Source organism: Thalia democratica, chromosome 3 (assembly GCF_965202585.1).
Source record: "Thalia democratica chromosome 3, ktThaDemo2.hap1.1, whole genome shotgun sequence".
In the NCBI taxonomy this organism is placed as follows: domain Eukaryota; kingdom Metazoa; phylum Chordata; class Thaliacea; order Salpida; family Salpidae; genus Thalia; species Thalia democratica.
Genome location: NC_139167.1, coordinates 10,239,656 through 10,263,553, shown reverse-complemented (window position 1 = coordinate 10,263,553; position 23,898 = coordinate 10,239,656). Strand labels below are relative to the sequence as shown.

General features: G+C 22.8%; 1 protein-coding gene across 1 annotated transcript in view; it reads right to left on the bottom strand.

Moving 5' to 3' along the window:
• Window positions 1-2,036: 2,036 nt before the first annotated feature.
• Window positions 2,037-23,898, bottom strand: part of LOC145832082 (uncharacterized) — a 119,727-nt gene continuing 97,865 nt past the window's right edge. The window contains exons 5-6 of the mRNA XM_082939442.1: window positions 6,265-6,778; window positions 2,037-2,199 (exon numbers count right to left, since the gene is read on the bottom strand). Coding sequence (XP_082795568.1) covers window positions 2,037-2,199; window positions 6,265-6,778 — 677 coding nt within the window. The remainder of the gene's footprint in view (window positions 2,200-6,264; window positions 6,779-23,898) is intronic.

Sequence of the window (23,898 nt, the reverse complement as noted above, 5' to 3'; positions counted from 1 at the left end):
AATAACAACTAAGTGGTTATGGTACTATTTTAAAACATAAAAAAAATATTCAGAATCAGACAGTTTTTTATTTTACCAATAAATGGATCATCAATCAACAATTCTGTAACGAAAATACTAAGTTGACAAACTATGCAAAAACTACTTAAAATATAGTTAAATCATATGAAAAAGTGTTTTTTTAAGTTTTAGTTCTTATACGATGGGTAATTAGGTTATATAAGTATTTATAAAGGTTAATTAGATTTTTTGAAAATTAGATAACGCAAACTTTGTTTTATTTTAATAAAAACTTATTTATTGTGGTTAAGCTTAGAATTGTATTACTGTTTATTACAAAAATGGCTTTGTACAAAAATGCATATTTCTATAAGCTATAAGGTATATTAAACGTGATCATACGTTTTTGCTTAAAATTGATATTAACGTTAACAAACTAACAATATACTATATATAAGGTATACCTCAGTATAAGCTATCTGTTTTAAAACTACCAAAATAAGAAATGTTTTTGTACTAATCCTTATAAATAGTTTAATACTCGATTTGGGTAAAACACAATGCTTTTGGAGCTTTATATTTTTATAATTTAAACCATTTAAAATTCTTCTTAGTAATGCGGACATTTAAAAATAAGTCGTTTTTATTTATTTATGGATTTTATTTTATGAAAAAAATTCTTTCTAGGATGCATAGTTACATGTTATAAATATAGTTAGTGTTATTTTTCAAACACAATTATAATTTATTCAAAATAGTATTTATCATTTTTTTCGTTTAGATTCCATAAGTTTTTTGATCATTATGTGTTAATTATATGTGATAATTATCTTGTAACAATAAGCTTACTTTATATTGCAAAAAGCAATTAAAACACTAGAATTTTTCAATTGTATTAAAATATTCTTTAACTCAAATCCTAACAAAATAACTATTTTCAATTTGCGAAAAAGATTTTTCACATTGCTTATAATAATTGAATTAAAAATACGATCATCCTTAAATAAATTAAAATATATAATTTGTCTTAAAAATTTAAAATATATTTTAATAATAGAAGTCTAAAAAAATGTTTTTAAAATAAAGTTTAGCAATTGATTTACTCTATTAGAATACGGAATGTAAAGAAAAATTACTTTTCTAAAATTAAAGATTTTAAAATTTACTTCTATACAGAATACTGAAAAATTCACAGTCTAACATACAGTTATAAAAGTAAAAAAACAAATTATAATCACTAGTATTTTTTATTGCCATTTACACATGTGCAAAAGTTTTTATAAGTTGACCAGCAAAGCGTTTAAAATATTTTACATATAGTTTAAGCTGTACTTCTAAAAACTAATATATAAATAATTTAAATAACACTAACGTACTGCAGATATACACTAAATAGAACTTTATAAGTTCAGTATTACTTAGAAGATAAAAAAAAACAGAAGAAAATAAAGGATAAGTATTGTATAATGTAAATTTAACGAAAAACTTTGTTTTACTAAAATGTTTTAGTTATGCAAATGTTAAAACCTAATTAAATAATTGATTAGAACTTAGTCAACATAATTCATTTCCATCTCACAAAATGGTATATAAAAGAGCAAATTATAAATTTTCGAATAAGTAACAAACTTTTATACAATATATTCATTTTTAGACAAATTTTGATTCATTAGAAATTTTGTCGTTGTTCATGAAAATATTCCTATTTGAACTTTGTGCAAATCTTCTACCACAAATATCACATCTAAACGGTCTATCTCCAGTATGAATTCTAATGTGTTTGTTTAATTCACCTTTAAGTGAAAACTTCTTGTAGCAGACTTGACTCTCATGGAGCTTATCTTTAATGTGAGTAAACATGTGTTGTTTTACATAACTTCTCTGGGCAAACTTTTTCTCGCAAACTTCACACTGAAAATCTTTTCTACCACTATGAATCGACATGTGTTTCGTCAAGTTAGACTTTAGATTAAAAAGCTTATCACATTGTTTATATTTAAATTGTCTATCATCAGTATGAACTACATCATGGCGTCTCAGAAATATATATATGCAAAACATCTTTTGCAAACATCACATTGATATATTTTTAAACCAGAATGCGTTAGCTGATGTGTTTTCAAATTACTTTTCTTTGCGAAACTTTTATCACAAACATCACAACTGTAAGGGATTTCACCAGTGTGAATTCTTTCATGTCTAACCAATACTGATTTCAACTTAAAACATTTCTAAACAAGTTACACAAACATGTTTTTTATCAGCAACTGACATTTTTATTGTGATACTAATGCTGAATAATTCTAAATCTTGTAAAAATAAATTGACTAAAGACTACTTAAATTTTTTATAAAATTGAATATTGTTAATGCATCTAAAAACCAAAAAAAAAATTATTATTACATTTCAAAATTATTACAGTGTATATGCAAACTGCTGTGCTTAAAAACTTTGTTTAGATATTTTTCTATAAATTATTGTTTTTTCTTGTTATGATTTATTTAAACATGTCAAGTAGAATACATAAAAAAGTTTGAACTTTTTCACAACAAATATATAATTTAAATGTTTTAATTTACTGTTCTAGAACGTTATTTATCTTATCAACATAACAACAAAATCACTAGGACAAATTAGCTATATTTAAGTGAAATATTCAAAAATATCTATTAAGAAAATATAGTTTCAAATAATTTTGAAGAAAAATTTGTTTTGTTTTAACCTTTTTCAAAATGTTAATAGTACTAAACAGTGTATTTAAAAAGATAAAAGACACTAATTTAAACATTAAATATAGTAGTTAAATTACCTTAAAAATACTTACTTACAAAACCTTCAACATAATACAGTTATGAGATGTTAAAACTAAAATATTGAATTATATATCAAAAATAACTCATATAACTGTTTTGTAAAACAAGAGTTAAAAAAAAAACAAAATGATTATTGTAGTAACAAAAAACTTACTTAATTTAAAAATGATTGGTTGTTATTTAATGACGCATATAATTCTAGAGAACAAATGCAACAAAATATTTCAAAACTTATTCACAACTGAGCGAATAGTACTTTTTAAAGCTTGAAAAGTATTTAATCAGAATCATAAACTTTATAATTTTAACGGGATTATAAAACTAAAATTATGTAAGAAAAAATACTAAAATGACAAACTATGCTAGCATATATAGAATATCATGTTTTTTAAGTTTTAGTTATTATATAACGGTTATTTTATGATTCTTATTGTACAGCTACTAAAAATAATTATAGTTAAAATTGAGTTGAACTTTTTAGAAATTAATTAATGCAAACTTTATTGTATGTTAGTTAAAAACTTATTTGATATGGTTAAGGCTCGTATTGTATAACTATTTTTTAAAGAAATGTCTTTAAATATAAAGTTCTTGTTTCTAAACATAGAAGGAGTATTTAACATGATTATATGATTTTGATTAATATTAATATTATCGTAGAAAAATTTTTATATATAAAATATATAAGCCTTATTTCATTATAAGCTACCACTAATAAAACCACCAAAACAAGAAGTAGTTATCTGATGGTCTTAAAAAATATATCGAAAAAAATATCTAAATACTCAGGGTTGTTAAAACACAACGCTTTTATCACTTTAAATACATTTGTAAAGTGTTAACCTATAAAATGTCGTCTAAGTAACGCGAATATTGAATAATAAGTTGTTTCTTTAAGTTATATATTCCATTTATATGATAATTAATCTTTTCAGGTTGCACAAGGTACATGTTTTATTATGGTTGCATTTTTTTTCAGACACTCAATAAGGAATTTATTAAAAATAATATTTATTATTCTTTTGTTTAGATTCCATATGTGATTTGCTAACTGTGTGTAGTTTTAAGGTTAATATCACCGGCCTTAGGAAAGGAGCTTTGTTATCATAGTACCTTATTTTGTTTGTTTTGCTTGATCCTGTTTATGATTTATAATCAGTTTCAGATATTTATACTTTTGCTCGGTAGATTATGTTAGAAAGGCTGCACTTATCGTTTACAGAACAGTTTTGTCGGATTTTGAATTCTAAAACTTTTTGTCATTGTTTCTTTTGTCATGAGTTTAATGTGTATAAATATATAATATATATGTCATTTATAAATATAACATTATAAGATAACAAAAATAATGCCATAGCATTATAAATATAAGGGTCAGGTATCATATTATTGCACAACAAAAGTTATGGCCTTTTTAAATAGGCACAACAAAAAACTAATGGTAGTATTAGTCTATTATTTTAAAATCAAAGAAATACTTTTTAAAATAAGCATGTTATAGATTTGTTTTAATTTTTATAATATAAAGAGTATATGAGATGGTTTTAAACTATGACAATTATTTAGGCAACAACTAAAAATCGAAATTTCTAAGAAACTTAAACAAATTGTTACTTGAATACTTTAAGTCAAACTTACGACAAGTTGTATAAAATTTCTAGCTACATAATTGAATGGCCATAACAGATATTCAGGGGCCATGAGCAGCAAAAGGGCCAAAAGGGGTACATGAGCAGTAAAGGAGTCACAGGGGGCTACTAAGCCATAATTTGAAATTTACACTAGATATTATAAATTTGCTAATAAAGAATAAAAAAGGTCTTAGGTTAATTTAATGGTAGTTTTTTGATTAATGTTGTTGGAGGGGCCGTAGATTTTTTTTAAGGGGATTTTGAAATAAAGTTTAAAAAACCCTGTCTTAAAATTTAATGATCATAGAAGAAGCAAATCACGTTTGTTTTGTTAGTTTAACAAAATAAATTATGTAAATGAACTTGTATGGAACTTGTAGTGAATGTTAAATGTTTTTGTAATTTCACAGCTTTTTGACAGGAAACTATTTACAGGCATCATAAATTTATTCTAATATACTTCATGTAATATCCTTCTAAATATAAATTACGAAAAAAATTACAAGATAGATAAAATATGTTATAAAACAGTTAAAAAAATATGAAACAATATTGTTATACATATCATACGTATAAATAAAAGTAGTTCAATAGCAACTAACTGAAAACAAATAAATTAAAAACAATTTATGATGAAATATGATGTGTAATAAGACTTAGTTCTTTTTTAATAATGTTAAATTGATTATAACTTATTACCATTTTATTAATCGAATTATAGCATTTGTAAAGGGTATTCAAGAAATCTTTGTTTACATTTCAAAATTAATTTTATTTAACTTCAAACATATCATAGCAGCATAAAAGTACAAATAAAGCGTTTACTTTGGTGTATATAAAAATTAGTTTATGTTAGTAGACATAAATGAAAGTAGATAATTACTTAATATAAAAAAGCTACCGGTCTCAAAGTAATTTTTTCAAAAAAGTTTCTTCGTGCATATCTGACCTGTTACCGGTAAAAAGTGTCAATTTACAAAATTGAATTCAGCTATCAAAATACTATTAAAGACTGCATAAAAATATTTATCTAAGTTTTTTTTGATTGATATTTGATATTAGAACGGACAGTTTGTAAGTCAATAAAATGAATGACTAGAAAAATTAAACCTTAGTTAAAGTTAAAACTTAAAAATAAAAATTAATATCTTATTTTTAATTTCAATTTATACATCCACATTTAGTTTAGCAGCGGTTTCTTTTAAGTATTTGTGCTTGTTTAGTTACACATTTAGCTTTTATAAAAAAGTTATCGCATACTTTTCCGGTTATTTACTAAAATGGAAACAACAAAGATTCTAATAAGATAGTGTATCTAAATAAAAATTATCTATTACTGTTAATTGCCATTAATACATCCAACATTTTATAAACAAAGTTTAGCAACGGTTTCTTTTAACTATTTGTGATTAATTAGTACAACTTTCTGTTATAAAAAAACTATACACATACTTAACTGGTTATTTACTACAAATGGAAACAACATAGATTCTAATAATATTTTATCTAAAATATTAAACAAGAAAAGATAATTTTCTTCAAAAAAGTTGTAAAAATATGATAAAATTAACGTTTGCTTTAAGGGAATTACTTTAATTTTTAAAACATGAAAACTCAAAACGTATACATAAGTTTATATATCAGCTAAAAGTTAGTCAATTTAAGGAAAATGTCATTTCAAAAAATTCTTTATAATGTTAATTCATAAACTTTTCAGACAAAAAACTTTACACAATACACAATTTTTCGTCTCTATAAAAGTAACTTAATAAATAAGTTATATATTAGGAACTTATCAAAATTTATGAGTTTTCAAATGCTTATTCAGATTTGAACTTTGTGTAAATCTTCTTCCACATACATCGCATCCAAAAGGTCTATCTCCAGTGTGAATTCTGAAGTGACGGTTTAAATTTGATTTATGTGAAAACTTCTTCTTGCAAACTTCACATTCATGAGGCTTTTCTCTAGTATGTATCAGTATGTGTTGTTTTAGATTACCGTTTTGAGCAAACTTCTTCTCACAAACTTCACACTGAAACTCTTTCTTACCATTATGTATTAACATGTGTTTTGTCAAATTAGACTTTAGATTAAAACGCTTGTCACATTGTTTGCATACAAATGGTTTATCATCAGTGTGAGTTATTGCATGCTTTTTCAAACTATTTCTTTGTGAAAAACATTTTTTACAAACATCGCATTGATAGATTTTCAAACCAGAATGAGTAAGTTGATGTGTTTTCAAACTTTCTTTTTGTGTAAAATTTTTATCACATTTATCACAACTGTAAGGTTTTTCACCTGTATGAATTCTTTTATGTCTAACCAATGCTGACTTCGATTTAAAACATTTTTCACAAGTTATACAAAAATTTTTTCTCTTATCATCTTGCACATTCATTGTAGATTAATAGTTTAATAATATAAACCTTTTCGATGAATTATAACGTTTAAGTTTCTAAGGCTAATTATAATATACAAAATTTTGAATATTGTTAATGCAGCTAATACTCAGATAAATTAAATTTTAATAATTGCATTTTGAAATCAGTCCAAAAATAAAACAAACTGATTTAATCTTTATATTTGTTTAAATAATATTTCAAAAACAAAATAAAAATAAATATCTTTCATAGTTTTCAAAATATTTTACTCGAATTATAAAAACTTAATTGGTTTTATCTGTTACAAAAAAACTTTATTCAATCATTTATCAGTAAATTACTTTACGAAACAATTAATTATGCTTATTTGAAGCGATCTAGGAAATTCAAAGTATAGTAATGAATAAATTATATTTTTAATAATCCCTAATTAAAATTTACTAAAAAAATTGTTTGTCTGTTTTACTTTTCCAAAATGTTTAATCCAGAAAATCAATAGATAATAAACTTAAACAAAATATGTGATTATTTAAAGTACAATTTGATAAATCAGTAAAACATCTAAAAAAACTTACATCTTAAAAACACTTACATACTTACAAATTCTTTTGCATGATTACTATTATAATGACAGTACTGAATTTTGATTTTATAAAAACCTATATATAAGCATAGTAAACAAAAAATGAATGAGATTGATTTAATTTAGAAAAAAGTTTAGTAGTGTTCTAATTAAATTAGAGTATGATTGTTTGTTAATTTTTACTTTTTTATGTTTAAGTTAAAACATAATCAAGTATGTGAATAAACATTAATAAGAACTAAGTGGTTATGTTGTTTTTAAAATTTACAAAAAATCTATTTCTACGTAATTTAATTTTTATAGCAATTGTTTAATGTAAACTTTAAAAAATAATTGATCATAACGATTATTTCTTGGTAGTTTCAAGTCTTAAAGTTTATCTTGTTTTATATTCTACTTGAACTTTAAGATTTCTTTGATATACCGACCTCCAATATAAAGCTAATAAGTTAGACTAATTAGTTTGGTTAATGACAACCAACATTTGGTATATATTCCTACAGTCATCTGACGTTTTAAAACACATTTTTATGACTAATTAAAATTTTAAACTAAAATCGAAGTTATAATTGTGCAAAATGGAGCAAAAAAAAAAGGTTTGAATGAAAAGTTTATATCAGTTTTTAATCTTAATGATTTTTTGTACTAGTTTTAGGCATAAATGAATTACTATAAAGTATATTTTTCCAAAACTTTGCTTAAACAAACGTTTTTTATTTATTTTGTTTTTTTACTTCTTTTCTTATCACTGTTACCCCTCATCTTTACCCACGGTCAGTGTTTTGTTTTAATTTTTTGTTAATTTTTTTTTTCTGTATTCTTTACTCCCATGCAAAAATGTAATTCCTGCAATTTTGGCTTTGTAAAAATTTAGCTCCGTGCAAGTTTTTGCACTCGTGCAATTCTGTTCTCGTGAAATTAAGTAAATTTGTGCAACTTTGTATTCGCGCAATTTAAAACCGTTCCCAAAATACACATATCAAGTATATTTGTCTAAGATACTTCATAATTTAAAGTTGTTTATTATAGCGATTTCAATTAAACTTATAATTGAAAGAAAACAATTAAAAATGTATTTAGTTTTTAATTGTGAAATAAACTAGAATTATCAACCATTGTTTTAATATTATTGTAAAATACAATAATACAAATTAGCGTAGTTTAACCTTCAATTTTTATTTTTTTTTTGTTTTTTTACTTAAATAAAATAAAAAAATTTCTATTGGTTTTAGTAAGAAATAAAATAATATAACAATGACGCAAGTCCACTTACTCAATAAATTATTCACTTATTATATGTTTTTAGTTTATGATAGTTTATGTTGTTAAACTTTCATTTGATCAGAACAGGTCTTTACATTTGAGTTAACTTTAAGTAATAGAATGTGTCTAATATAAAGTTAACGCTTTGTACAGAACATAGTTTAATAAAAAAACTATAGTTTTAACGGCTAACTTATTTAAAAATGTGAAAATAAAATCAGATTTCATTTTTTATAAATAACAGAATGTTTTAGAAAAAAATATTTTAGATTAACGTACAACCACCTTTTAACTAATACAGATACTTAAAACAAACTACAGTAATGTAGATTTGTATTTTTAAATAGATTTTACAGAAAACTTTTTGAATAAATAACATTAACTTATATTCTAATTTATTTAATAGGAATTGATAGTGAAAACAATACGAAATCACTATTGTATGATATAATATAAAATATTTATTAAATGAAAAAGTAAATTATACAGTAATTTTCCATTAAAAGTTTTAGTTATATACAAAATATACAGTTAAGTGAATAATAACAAAACTAACAGAGTTTACTAACTTTTCTAAGTTAGTTTTAATATTTATAAACTATTTATACAGTAACCTCTCGGATCTTTACGCACTCGTGACGTTACGCACTCTCGTTTAGTTACGCATTTCAGAATTCTATAAAATTCTGAAAATAAAATTTTTAATTTTTTTTGATATATTGCACAAATTAGGTTTAATGTATATTTTTAAACTAAAATATGTTTTTGAATGCTAACACACCTCTCTATATCTTTAGACTTTGTAAAGTTATGTTCCTTGACTAATTGATAAACATTTAGTTATACCTCAGTATATCAGAAATTTTGTTAACAATAAGAGATTAAATCAAAATTCTGAAATAAACATGACTGTGTTTAATAATGAAAGTATAATGAAATAATGAGAGTTTTTAAGACAAAGAAATAATACAGCAGTCTTGCCCTATATATTAATAAACACTATGTTATAAATGTAAAGAAATGCTTAAATATAAATTGAATTTGCGGAGTAGAATAGAATATAAATGTCACATATGAATAAAGATAAAGATAATTTCTACTTATTATTAAAATAGTAAAATTATTTCTACTCGTATTATTATTATTTTAAAGAAAATCAAATCCTTTTTTTTTAATATTTTTATAGTTTTATCTGTTGTTTTCAGAATTTTTATTAATGAAGTAAACAAATAGTTAAAAGTGGGAAAGTGCCCAGTCTGCTTTTAACTAGAAGCAATATTAAAAAACAGCCATTATAGTGAGTATATTTGGTACCTCTCGTTTCTTTACGACCTCTCATATCTTTACGCACTTTTTCTGTGGACACAATGTGCGTAAATAAGCGAGAGATTACTGTAATAAAGTACTAACAGTTATTACAATTTAAAACAAGTCGAATAATTCAGTATGAATAAACTTTTTATAAAATTGTAGTATTTTAAGACTGTGCTTCGACTAAAACTAGCCACAATGTGGACACAAATTTTAGACACAAAAGTTCTGCATGATTTATTGAAATAAACTTTATTTATATTTTATTTATTCAATAAAGATTGTTGCACAAAATAACTTGACGTACCTGATAAAGTAGTATTAAGACTTTTTTTTATGATGACAATTTAAAGTATAATTGTTAAAATACAATATATTTTAGATGTAGAATTAAAAATTAAGTTCAACAAAATTATTTGTTTATAAGTATATGTTAACTATTGTTTACCACTATTCAATAAGTTTTTTTTATCCTACAAAACACCATAATTGACAGAATTTTGTATGTGTTTATAAAATTAAGTCTTCATCAATATTTTAGTTTCATCAATGTTTTAAACTTATAGAGTTAATCTTAATCTAAAGTTTTTATGAATAACACAATGAATACAACTTGATTTCTAAAATTGACAGACGAAATTTACAAAGCAAAAAAAAGACCTACATTAGAGTATTTTTATCACAAGTGTTTAATGTAAACTTAAACATATAAATAGGGTAAACTTTGAGGCTATAGGATGATACAGTTAGCAAAATTTTAAGCCGTATAGTTTGGCTGATAGATACTCATTTTACCTGCTGAAATACAGGACAACTTAGAATACCACCATGTACATATTTGTTTCTATGAATTATTAATATTTAAATAAAATAAAATTATACTAATAACAATAACACAAATTTTAAGTTTAACAAATCGTATTGAAGTACTAAACTATTTTATTGAAAATATAATTAAAGTATAAAATATATTTGTAGGCAATATTTGCAGGTAAGAATAGTACGCGTAGTTTAAAGCCTTAAAGTGCGGCTGATAAGAACTTCAATATGTTGAACACAAATTTTCTAACATGTTTATACACCAACCATTTACAGATTATTCTTTTTAACACACTATACGTTGACAATTTGTTCGTTGTTTAGTGTCTACCTGCTTAGAAAAAATTGCCACAAGCTCAGACTTTGAAGACTTAAAACCTCAGGCTAATTTAGTTAGTTTTTCAGTTTTTGTATACTAAAATTTCAAGCTAGTTTTTGGTCAATCAAGCCAGCTTTTTTGTTTTAAAGAGTTGCAAATTAAATTTATGATGTATATTTAGTTCAGCTCACAATGTTGGTTTGAATTATAATGCATTTTAAATTTTATGTCTTGTAGCAGATATAATTCGGAACATCATTTATATTAATTGTATACCTATAAGAGTTAACAAAACCCAGATTAATTAAAACTTGAATCCCGGAAAAACTTGGAATTTGACAATTTATGCTTAAAAAATCTGAAAAAACCTTGAGTTTAAGAATTATTGAAAAAACCTGGAATTTTAAACAAATTTCACTAGTAAAGTATTAAAATTTCGACTTGATACAAAAAATCTACCATATAAGTTTTTTTTTTTTATCTCATTTAAAGTAGTTGAACAGTATCTTTTAGAATTTGCTATTTTATTTAAGGCTGTTTTTTTAACCTTAAACTTAATTTTATACTAAAAATAGAAGCAAAAATTTTTATTAAAAAACTTAATATTGGTGCAATGTACCCTTCCTTTAAAATATATTTCCCTATTGTTGTGCTTTGTATTGGAACTAAACCTATAAATTCTTCTATATGTCAAAATTAATAAAAACACCTCTAATTATAGATTCTCAGATTAGCAATATATGTTGTATCAGTGCTCTCACCTTAACATAATGATTAAAGGTCTAATTTGATTAATGCGTCTTTATAATCTTGAGACATTTACTAAACACGTATTATTGTTGTCATTTAATGAATAAACAAAAGTATTTTAATACCGCTAACACAAATTCTTTAAACAAGTTTTCTATTCTAAACGGTATCTTTTTTTAGTAACCGATTTCGCTACTTTATAACTTGCCTTAACGCTTTTTATTGATTAGTCTATAGTTACTAAAAATAATCATGTGCTTTTTTGAAACTGACGTAAGCGATTTTGTTTGTCGTTTCTCGCAATAACTCCAAACTAACGTTTTTTTAATTTATATAGATCGTCTTATTTTTCACATATTATATACTCTATCAAAATTCAATGTATTTACTGCAGATATACAATTGCTATAATGCTCAATAAAAAGAAGCTTTTCTACTTCATTAAAGATTTAATAAATTTTTATACATTTGTTAAAAATATCTAAAAACTTAATTAAACATTCAAGCTGACTAATAACTATTTTTATAGATAAATAAAAACAAATTATACAGTAATCTTCCTTTATTCTACCAACATATGTTTCTGTGTGTCAACGAATAAACACACTTCAACTGGGTTGTTAATAGGAAAGATAACAACCCAGTTGAAGTGTGTTGATTCGTTGACACACAGAAACATATGTTGGTAGAATAAAGGAAGATTACTGTATAATTTGTTTTTATTTATATTCCAGTGAAGTTACTTCACTAAGACCTTTTGTTAGCAAACAATTAAATCTAAATTTTGAACAGTTATTTTTATAGATATAAATTTATTCACTGTTATTAAACTTCGATATTTCTTTATTTTGTTAAATTTATTTCAAACAGGGATGCCAAACAAACCGACTAGTTTAAAATTATCAAAATTCAGACTAGGTCAAACCTGTTTAAGATATTTATAAAAACTCAGTTGTGTGTTAAACATTTATTTTAAACAATTTAAATGAATCTTCGAATTCCCAGAATAGTTTTTATGACTGTAGTGTAGTTTACTAATTGTAATTATTTTTCTACTTACATATTGTGCTTTTTTATCATGATGATATTTTAGTTAAGTATTTAAGATTAATTAACAAAAATGTTTTAGCTTTTTTAACAGCAAATAAACTTAGGCTGGTTTGATAAAACTCAGACAATTTTGCTTTTAAAGTGGTAGCCATGTAAAAGACTAATTAATTAGTGATAAGGTATTACTAAAGTATTCGAGCATTTATTTAGGTTTAAAAATTTAATTTAACTTATCTACAATAAAAAAGGATTTTTTTTTATTTAGTTAAGTAATTATTGAATTTTATAAAAAGTGCAAATTAATGAAGACGCAAAATTTATTTTCAATTTTTTTGTTTTTTTTAAATATGAATAGATGCTTCACAATATAAAAATGTATAAAAGTGACTCATAAATGTTTTCCAAGTTTTCCTATAGAGAGTTAGGTTGTAAGTAAGATAATAAAAATATTAAGTTTTATTTATTAGGGTTTTAAAAATGTACATATTTTAATAAAACTTGTTTGTATTTTTCATTGTAAGTTTAATTCCAATAAAATTTTATAGTTTAAATTGGCATTCTATGTGTAGCCACAAGTCATTTAAAGTAACAAAGTGAATAAAAGTAAAACTTTTTCTGCTGTGACTAAAACTAAAACCAAAAGATTATTCATATTTCACTAAAACCAAAGCTGCGGCCCGCGAAGACTTTAGAAACTTTAAATTTTGCCCGCGAGCACTAACTGCCTGCCGACCCCTGTTTTAGATCAACGTTTTTCATTTTTCTTTCTATGATGAGTATCATTCAGTTCATATCAGTTTCTATCATTATATTCATAAAGCTGCTAAAGTTATTTTTTAAATTAAAGCAAATATAAATTTACAAAATTATTTAAACTAGACTATGTTGTCTGCCTGGGTTATAAAACTCCAAAAACAAAAAGTTTTATAAATATTGAAGAAATTAAAAAAAACAGGTTCAAACCAAATTATTTATTAAGGTCAATTTTATTGAAAATTTATTGACATTCTCGTTTTTAAATACTATATACCTGTAATTTTAATAACAACTAGTCTTAACTTCACAATGTGTTAAGTTTTAAAATTCTGTTTTAACTAATTGCTTAATTAGTTGCTTTAAAGACTGTACTATATTTCAACTTAGTTTCATTGATAAATGTTTTTTAATTATTTCAAAAATAACAAGTAATAGTTTCTGTTATTACCATTTGCATAATTTGAATTTGTTGAAAAAAAATACTTATAGTGTCGATGAAAAATAATTAAATAGGAATTGTTAATATGTTTTCTTAAACTTATTGTATTGTAATTTAAAATCCTGTTTTAACTAAGTTCTTATTTATTAAAGATTATACCATAATTTAACAATATTAAATAGTTTAACGTTATAAACAGTTTATTTTCTTCTTACACATTTTAAAATTTGTATTGTGATCCAATACAGCTGTTTTCCTTATGCTATGCTATTTTAGATTTTTTACTAATAGCCTCAATGTAAATTTAATGTATTACAACTTTTATTACAGTTTTAAATTTGCTTTTGAATGTTTGTTAGAGCTTCTGATTGAGTAATATTGCCCCACGTATTTTAAACACTTTTTTTAAATAAAAAGGAAAATATTACACAATATAAACATATTTTATTTTAGTATTGTACCGTGTGGTTTTTAGTTTTCATTTTGAAAATAGTTAGTATTAAACATTTTACTAGTCACATTTTTGAGCAAAATTTTAACTCATGAAAGTTAAAAATTTTATCGGAATATTATTTAAAACTTTAAAGATTTTAGTTGTTTAAAGTTGTTAGAGTTTCTATTTATTAATATATATCAGAAATGTATTTAAATTCTAAAATCGCACGAAAAGTTATAGCAAAGCCTTTAATAAAAAAAAAACCCTTTCAAGTATTAGATACTGAATAATTTAACTAATCTTAGATACGTCATGTAAACTTACTCACAAACTTTACATTATTTTGAAAAGTAATAATGAGCTAAAACTTATAAAATATACGCTTTCGTATAATCCCAAATATTTTTACCACATCTTGTGGTTTGAATTTACTTATTGGTCAATAAAATATAAAAACTTCTTATAGTTTGTAAACTTAATACGTAAAAATACTTATCTTATTGTTATCCGATGTATATCAGATGAATATAATAAATATTGAAACTATTTTCAATTGCACGATTTTGATATTAGGCTATTAAATAAATTATATAAATCTTTAAATTTTTCACACTAAAATACTGATAGATTAAATTAAGTTAAGGTGTACCTTAAAATAGTTAAAAAAGTATGCATTTATTTTATTATTGTAACAATATTTTCTATCTGTTTAACCCTGCTATCGCAAACATATAAATATTTTAGAACTACTACAGATAAAAAATAGCTTAGCAAACAAATAGTTATTTTCTAATGTAAATATAAATATAATTTTAAGCATGTATAACTTTTACAAATACAGCTAAATGATAGACAAAATTATACTACTTTTTAAATTATTCAAGTATCATCAATATATAAGATGACTTATGTATTAATTTATAGCTATATTTTAAATATCATTTAAGGAAACTAACAACGAACGTTAACATTATTTTAAAAACTATATTGTGTGTTATATTCAACTTCATACTTCGATTACGATATTTTTATTTTGTACAGCTTATTAGCTGAATAACTAAACAAAAATGCTTTTTGTAAAATTCACTTAATTTTCGGATTTAAGTTAACTTATAGATTTTTAATCATAGAATACCATCAAAAAGTATGATTAAACCAACTATTGCAATTTTTCGCTTTCTATCATTATTATTACTTTTAAAGTTTATTTGACACGAGTTTTAATTATAATTAAATGTTTATAACTTTTTTTTTAGTCTTATTTTAAAAACAAATATTATTTAGAAATTGTACTTTAATAATTTAGATAATTAGCTATTAAATTTAGAGTAGCTTAGAACTAAGAAATGTGTTCAATTTTAATAGAATTTATAGACGAACGTTTTTTAAGCATCATTTTAGATATTTAGACTTTAAACTTTTTGTAAACTACTTGTTTCGTATTAGTTCTTGCTTTAGCAGTTAAAAGTAAAATCAAAAACTTAGGATTGTAATCGTTTGATATTCAATCGTTAAGGTAAAAACAAAGAGGATTTTATAGACAAAAGTTAGAAATAAGTTAATTTCATGTACATACATTTAATTAACAATTTGAACTAGTTTGCTTCTTATAAAAATTTACTTTTTATTGAAGTTTTAAAAACTAATTCTTAAGTATATGAAAAAAATACTTTTATTTAGAAATTATAGAAACCGGGTTTTGAACAGTTTGGAACAAATTCAATTTGTTTTTATTTTGAAGTTTTATTTTAACGTATCATAAATGTAAAACATCAATGTGTAAAATAGAATTCAAAATTACTTAAGTTAGTAAAACTTATTTCATTTTAGTTTATATTTAATTAAAAAAAAAATTCTTACAAAACATAAATTACAAACTAATAAATTTATAAAAATAACTTTGATAAAAGATAAAACATATTAAACATGTTTAAAAAAGAGATTAAAAAAATATCTTTAAAAGTTTTATGACACCAACCTAAATATCTATGCGAATATTATGCTATTGTTGACGATTTTTAATAAAACAGAATAATTAAACAAACTAAACAAACAAAATAATTAAACAATGCATTTAACATAGCCAGAAATTTTTACCACAATAAGTGGTTTGTGTCAAATTGCATAAATTCTTTGAATACACTTAAACTAAAAACATACTTAACAGCTAAAAATAATTTGTTCAATTATCTTCAACATCTAAAATAGTTTATATTTTAATTTTTAGCAATAATGTAATTAAGACTTGAGGAAACTCAGAACGAAAATTCACATTATTTGTATCTATAAGTTTTGTGTTTTATTTAAAATATTTCCTCGATCATAAGCTCTATATTTTGTCTAGCAGTTAGCTAAACAATCTAAAAAATATTTAGTTTTATAGCTTACTTATAGTTTGAACTTATATAAAGTTATACAAACTATAAATAATAAATTGCAGACATAAAAAATCAGTAAGTCAGCAATTAAATTTTTTGCTTACTGTCATTCTTATTGCTATTTTATACAATTTTGTAAATAATTCATAAAAATACGTTTTTTAGGCATAATATTAGATAGTTAGCTTTATAACATTTTGTAAACTGGTTGCTTTGAAGTTATTAAAAATTTAAGTTAAAGTAGGTTTAGCAGTAAATAGTAAAATAAAAAACTTAGGATGCTAATCATTTAAAATTGAAAAACTGGGGAAAAGCTTGGGAACAAAGAGGATTTAATAGGCAAATGATAGATATAATTTGATTTTGTTAATAAATAGTTAAAAATTATGATTTATTAGTACGTCGAGTAACCTTTGGTTTAGTTTGAAATGTACTTATCCTAAAAAAAATAACACTATTTTCAATAAATATAAAAAATTAATTTAATTTATAAATTATCAAAACCTGATTAGACAAATTTCGAAAACATTTTAGTTTTTTCGGAAGTTTGTTTTGATTATAAAATGTTATAATATACTATTCATAAATGTATCATATTATGTTAAAAGAAAACTCGAAACTACTTTAAATTTAAAATTTGATAAAACACAGGTTGTTTCCTTTACAAGTTAGATAAATATCAATAAAACGGTTTTATCTAAGAAGAAACTAAATTATTTTGAGTTAATAAATACTAAAATACAATTAAAAATAAAAACAGCATATTTTAAGTTATATTGTATTAAGATAGACCAGTAGATACTTAGCTTTTTTGTTTGGAAATTCATGTACATTACAAAATAAAAATTGATTATTCATATTTAAAAATAACCTTCATTAAATTGTAATAAAGTAAAAATGTTTAAAAGAAAGCTATAAAGAAGTCTAACTTTATAAAACCTTGAAACATTTTTTTAATATCAACTTGAATTTCCAAGCAAATCTAATGCTATGGTTTACGATTATAAACAATAAATGTAGTAAAAAAATGCATGTATAATTTCTTGAAATTTTTATTACAAAAAGTGGTTTGTGTCTAACTAATACTTACGTATAAAATTACACCTTTTATTAAAAAAGTGTTTTTATATATTTATCGGATATAAAAGAAAATATGTAATGTGAAGTCTACACTTTAAGTGCTACTATAAAGTAATTCACTAACTTATATAATGGATAATGTAAAAATTTTACATTTAATTTTGTAATTATGTGTTTTAAATTTTTTTCATAGTTTTACTGCTTAATTTATTATTAAATGCATATATATAAATATACTTTCATTTTTTGAACCAAAAAGTATAGTAAGTTAGAATCATTTCTAATTAGTTTAAATCAACTAGAAGCTTTTTTTGCAACCAATGAAAAGTTTGAGCTGCTAAAAATTTAAAAAATAGAGCTGTTTTGAAATTTTACGTATTCAATTCTAAAAAAAACTTACATACAATAAGTTTTAAAAATATAGTATTTAGATAGTAACTTTGTATAAATTTTATCATGATTTAATAAGGAAAGAGTAATTAAAACACAACTTATCAATAGTTATGGGCACATTTATACGAAAATGGTTTAAACTTTGTCATTTTACAATGACTAAAAACCTCTCGGCATCTAGTTCAACAAACTCTAACATTATTTTATAATTTATATTACTTTGAGGTAGATTTGCAGTTCATCAGAAATATTATAAACGTCATCATAAGCTAGATGCTCATTTTTTTTTACTAAAATATTAGTAGTAAACATATTTACAAGTTTTTACTCTTTCTTGTTTAAATTAAATAACACATATGCGTATAATGTTTACTGTTTGTTAAATAAACTGTTAAATAGTTAATACTTTAGTCTATCCTATAAACTATTTAATTTCGTCGGGTCTCAGACCAAACTCATAATATTGACTAGGAAATTTTGTAGTAGATATTATAAAGTAGCTATACACTTTATCTCTATCTGATAAATAACTTTATGTAGCAAAATAAGAATTAACGAAGTTAATACAAAACTTTAAAACAATCATCAGAATTTTTAGTTTTAACGATCACATAAAAAGAATTAAAGTTCATGAAAGAAAAATTCATTTGCTTCTTAGCTTTAAAACTTACAGAATTTAAAGCTTATTACAATATGAAAAATATTAAGAGTATTACTTTTAATCTAAAACGCTAGTGGTTATTTTAGGTAATGGTTTAGAGTTGTTAAATGTAAACAACTAGTATGTGGTATAACACAGATACAGTACTTAGATTTATTTTTTAACTTTAGTTACATTATAAATTTTCTGCTATAAGTTATATGACTTCAATTGATTTTTAAATTTAAATGTTAAAAACAATAGATATTTTTAGTTTAAAGAAGTATGATGTCATTAAATAAATAACATTGGTTTTAACAGTTTTAAGTTCAATATATAGCAATAGTTTAGGATATAAAAAAAAATTTTTAGTTTCTTTAAACATAATGCGGCGAGAAGAAATAATTATTTAATTCTAAATTTGATATTTTTCGATATTTTTAACAGAAGTTTATAGAACAGTAGCTTTTTAAGTTTTAATTCTAGGATATTCAAAAACTCATTAAATGTCGTTTAGTCTTTAGCAACTTATTTTAGATGACAAAATATTTTCTATCACTAAAAATTGTATATATTACAAAATCTTAAGTCATTTAGCTTTTAATTTAAACTTTGAAATAAAGTTATAATTTTCATTTGTAGAAAGTATAAAAGATTTTTTTTTGTGTTTCATAGAAGCCGTTTGTAAGGCCTGAAAAAATTAGCTTTTTCTAGATGTACCGAATAAAGATTTTAAAATTACGTCACAAAATAAAACCACTGATTTATTTCTTATATTTTCTAATTCTTTTATTTATTAAATAGCGACTTTAATTGAAGCATCATAACGTAACGAAGTTTGTTTACAAAAGAAAATGTTTCCATATTTACTTTAAAAGTTTTCATCTAACTTCGTCATTAGACATCTTTTCATATGAATTAGAATGATACAGTACTAGTTGATTGTTATCTAAACCAAAACTAACAAATTTACATTTGAAATTAGTATGTTTTGCATAATTTCTTAGTAAACTCAAAACCTTTCTCATAACAAACGTTTTGAACAGGTTTGCTATAAAATCTAGTTATTTTAAAGTATTAAATAATAATTATGATTTTTATAATTTAGCCACAAAATGTTGTGGTAAAAATAACTACCATATGAGTATTCGCTACAAAAATCGATATTTTGTTTTTATAAACTAGTTAATAAAGAATAACTTATAAGTTAAAACGCTACGACGTCATTAAAAGATTAAAATTCTGTGTGCTTTAGTTTGATTTTCATTAAAAACATTATTGTTAATGTACATTTAAAAGAGTTTTAAATGTACAGGATTGCTGCCAAAGCAATAATTATTTCCACAGGACACTACTTAATTTTACTTTATTCTTACAACAATACAATAAAAAAGCAGTTTTGTTCTAAAAATTAATTATATTATTTTATCTGCAGATATAGTTTACATAAATTACCAAAAATTAAGTAAGATAGATATTAAGTAAAACAAAAAAATAATTCTATTCTTAACCAGTAGAAGAAAATTATAAGAAGTAGAAACATAAGCTTTACAAATATGTACCATAAAGCATAATCATAAAAAAATTAAAGGACAGAATTTTATTAAAACTACAAAACGAATAACTTTTAGCTAGTTTATATTTGATCAGCTTTGACCATAAGTCACGTCTCTTGATACCCGCAAAACGTTTTAAGTCTCTTAACTATATAATTTCGAAAATTAAAATCTTTGCAATTATTTAAAAGAGGCAATATAAAGTTTATAATATTTAAATACGTTAAGTTTTATAGTACTTTAGTTTAATTTAAACTTTTTCATTAATACTTTAGCTGTAAGAAAGTATACTACATAAATAATCAAGTTTTAAATCGCATATTAAAAATTTGCAAAGATAAAATAAGTGTTTTAAACTAATTCTTACCAAGAAATTTGCATTGTTTTGAATTTACAAAACTGGTATAGTGATTTGCTGTGTTTTAAGAAAGAAACGTAAGTGAAATGAACTGATTTTATCATCATCATATAACAAAAATAAAATTTTTTCCACATTATAGGGCTAAAAATTGTGGCCTGTACGGCTCGTGTAATCTTGCAATATTATTAAGCTATACCTGCACGTTTATTTTATACCTTTATTATTTCAAATTCTATGTTGAAACTACTAATGTTTAAAATATTATACTTACAAATATTAATTTCAATTATTTTAAATTTCTAATTTCATTGTTTGAAAAGTTTGTTTAATTTTTTTCTTAGCACTGAACAGACTACTAAAACAGCAAACATCTAGTATAAGTATAGTATAATTTTAGTAGAGTATAAAACTTTAAAAAGTTTTTTTTAAAATAGATGCGTTAAAATTATTTAAATATAAATAAAGGTACGTAGATGTAACTTTTTTTAAAAACTTCATTTTTTTTAACCTAAGTTAAAAAGACTAAACAGAATACAATATAATACAATATCAAATTTTTTGATAACCTCATTTAGCTTTACCTGTAATTTTATTACTCACTTATGTGAACATAAAAATTCAATTTATTAATTAAAATAACACACCAATGGCTTAAAAAATAATACATTTTTTGTATTTATGACAAAGCGAATAATTACCATAACTGATTTTACACTACCTTTGTTCTGTAAAAAGTAACTTACGGCTTATATGTACTATACTTTGATTATGAAATTTTTAACTTATTTAACAGCTTAGCATACTTATTTTCCTTAAGTAAAACTACTGTATATTTTCTAAAAAAAAAATGTAATTAAAATTTTTTGACAGTCCATTAGAGAGAACGTCAGTTTTAAATATGAGATTAAAAGTTATGTTAAAAAGCAAGTATACAGTTGTTGATATATGTACATACTTATAGTTGTAATTTTTACTGTGATTGACTTTAGATGTAAATGATAATTTTCTTAAATAATTAGTTTATTTGTAGCCCGGCTCTTTGAATAAAATTGATTTTAGTGACAAACTTCAGCACCATAATCTAATTATATATCTTTATTTTTGCTTGAATTATATTTTTATAAGGTCAATTGTTTCTTAAAAAAAAAAAAGAAAGTTTAGCACGTTTTATAGAAAAACCGTAGTTTCTGTAAACCTAAAAAAAAGTGGAACTTATAGTTTTTAAGAAACTATATTATAGTACAAAAATCAAGACTAATAACTTAAAAAAAGAATATCTAATATGAAAGACTTTATTATGTGTACATAAAGTTTTATTTTTATTTTTTTAACTAATAAACTTTCACTCATTTAATTGTGTGGCTAAAACCACTGTAACTAACATTAATTACTTAATAAATAAATGTAAAACAGTTGTTTCTTACATTTTGTAATGATAAGTGGTAGTTTTTTAATTGACCGATTTTCTAAATTAAAACTACAAGTTAAAGTTTAAAAATAATTTTGCGGATCTACTAATACTAATTAAAAATTAAGCTAAATGTATATATTCATGATCGAAGTTAGTGTTTTCTTACAACCTAATATGACTTAATTTAAAGTTTTAGAATCACTTTTTTTATTCTAAAATAGTTCTATTCTTTTTTAAATTTCAATTGCAAAAAAAAGCGAAAATGTTTGTGTATTTTTTCTATACATTTGATTAAAGATACTAAATTCTATACCTTTATATTTAAGTTTTTATCAAATTTTAATAACTGTGTATTATAAGAACAAATTTGTTCACAAAATTATCAAACTAATGAAAATTAAGTTGAACGTAAGAAAATGTTAATTTTGCATTGTTGTGTTTCAATGTTTTACCGCCAATTTTGGATTCGACATAAAAACTTAAGTTATTTTTAAAATTTCAGATGTTTTAGGCAGTTTTTTTCACAGCTACATGACTTAAAGAATATTAAATTATGATGATATTTTAAATTATAAATTTTAAGTTTGTTTATCGTTATTCTAACAGTTTATTAAAGTTTTATTACAATAATGTTTTGATTAGCTATTAGGTATAAAAAGAAATAATAAATTCGAGTTCAATTCAAGTAAAAATACTAGTTAGTTTACTTTTTTTACCATAAAGCATATTGTGCCACAAGTTTCGGTAAAAAAATCGGCAATTAAATCAGAAGATAAATTATATTAAGTTTTAGCTAATGTCTACATTAAAAAAACGTAAAGTTTGTTAATAAACTTACGTGACGTATTTAAAAGTCATAAAACTATTTTGTATCTAATTTTTGTAAAAATATGTGTTTTATCTATACAAAAACTTCACTATAATTTTTCGTACGAATTAGCTCCATTTAAATTATATATGCAAAACAGTAACCCAAACCACTTTAATCAAAATCAATTATCGAAACTACTCTAAGTGTTCAAAACAGTTGGTATACTCCAATCATATGTTTATTTATACTGATCTATTACAGCGTATAATAAATTTAGAAATAAAAATATATTGAGCCACAGTCTTGTGGTAAAAAATTCAAAAAAGTTTGAACTAACATGGCGAATTTGATGATATTATTTACTTTTAGAGTTTAATATAATACTTAGTGTTAAGGCAACATCACATCATAAGTATGCTGTATATTTCATTTTAATTGATATAATAATTTTAGATCGTAAAATGTGTTTCAAAATCATTGTTTATTTATTTCTTTAAATTTATTATATATGTTTTTTCTCATGCATTTCGATATGAATGTCAAATTTACTTTTTTTTTTATAATTCAAAGGAATTTAATTGAAAAGTTAAAAAAATTTGATGTTAGCGTATTAGCTTAGTTAAGTCTGTGAGATTGTATTACTGTAAAGTTATTATAAAAAAATTTTTAGAAGTAAAACGTAAAAAAAATATCTTTAAATATGATAAGAAA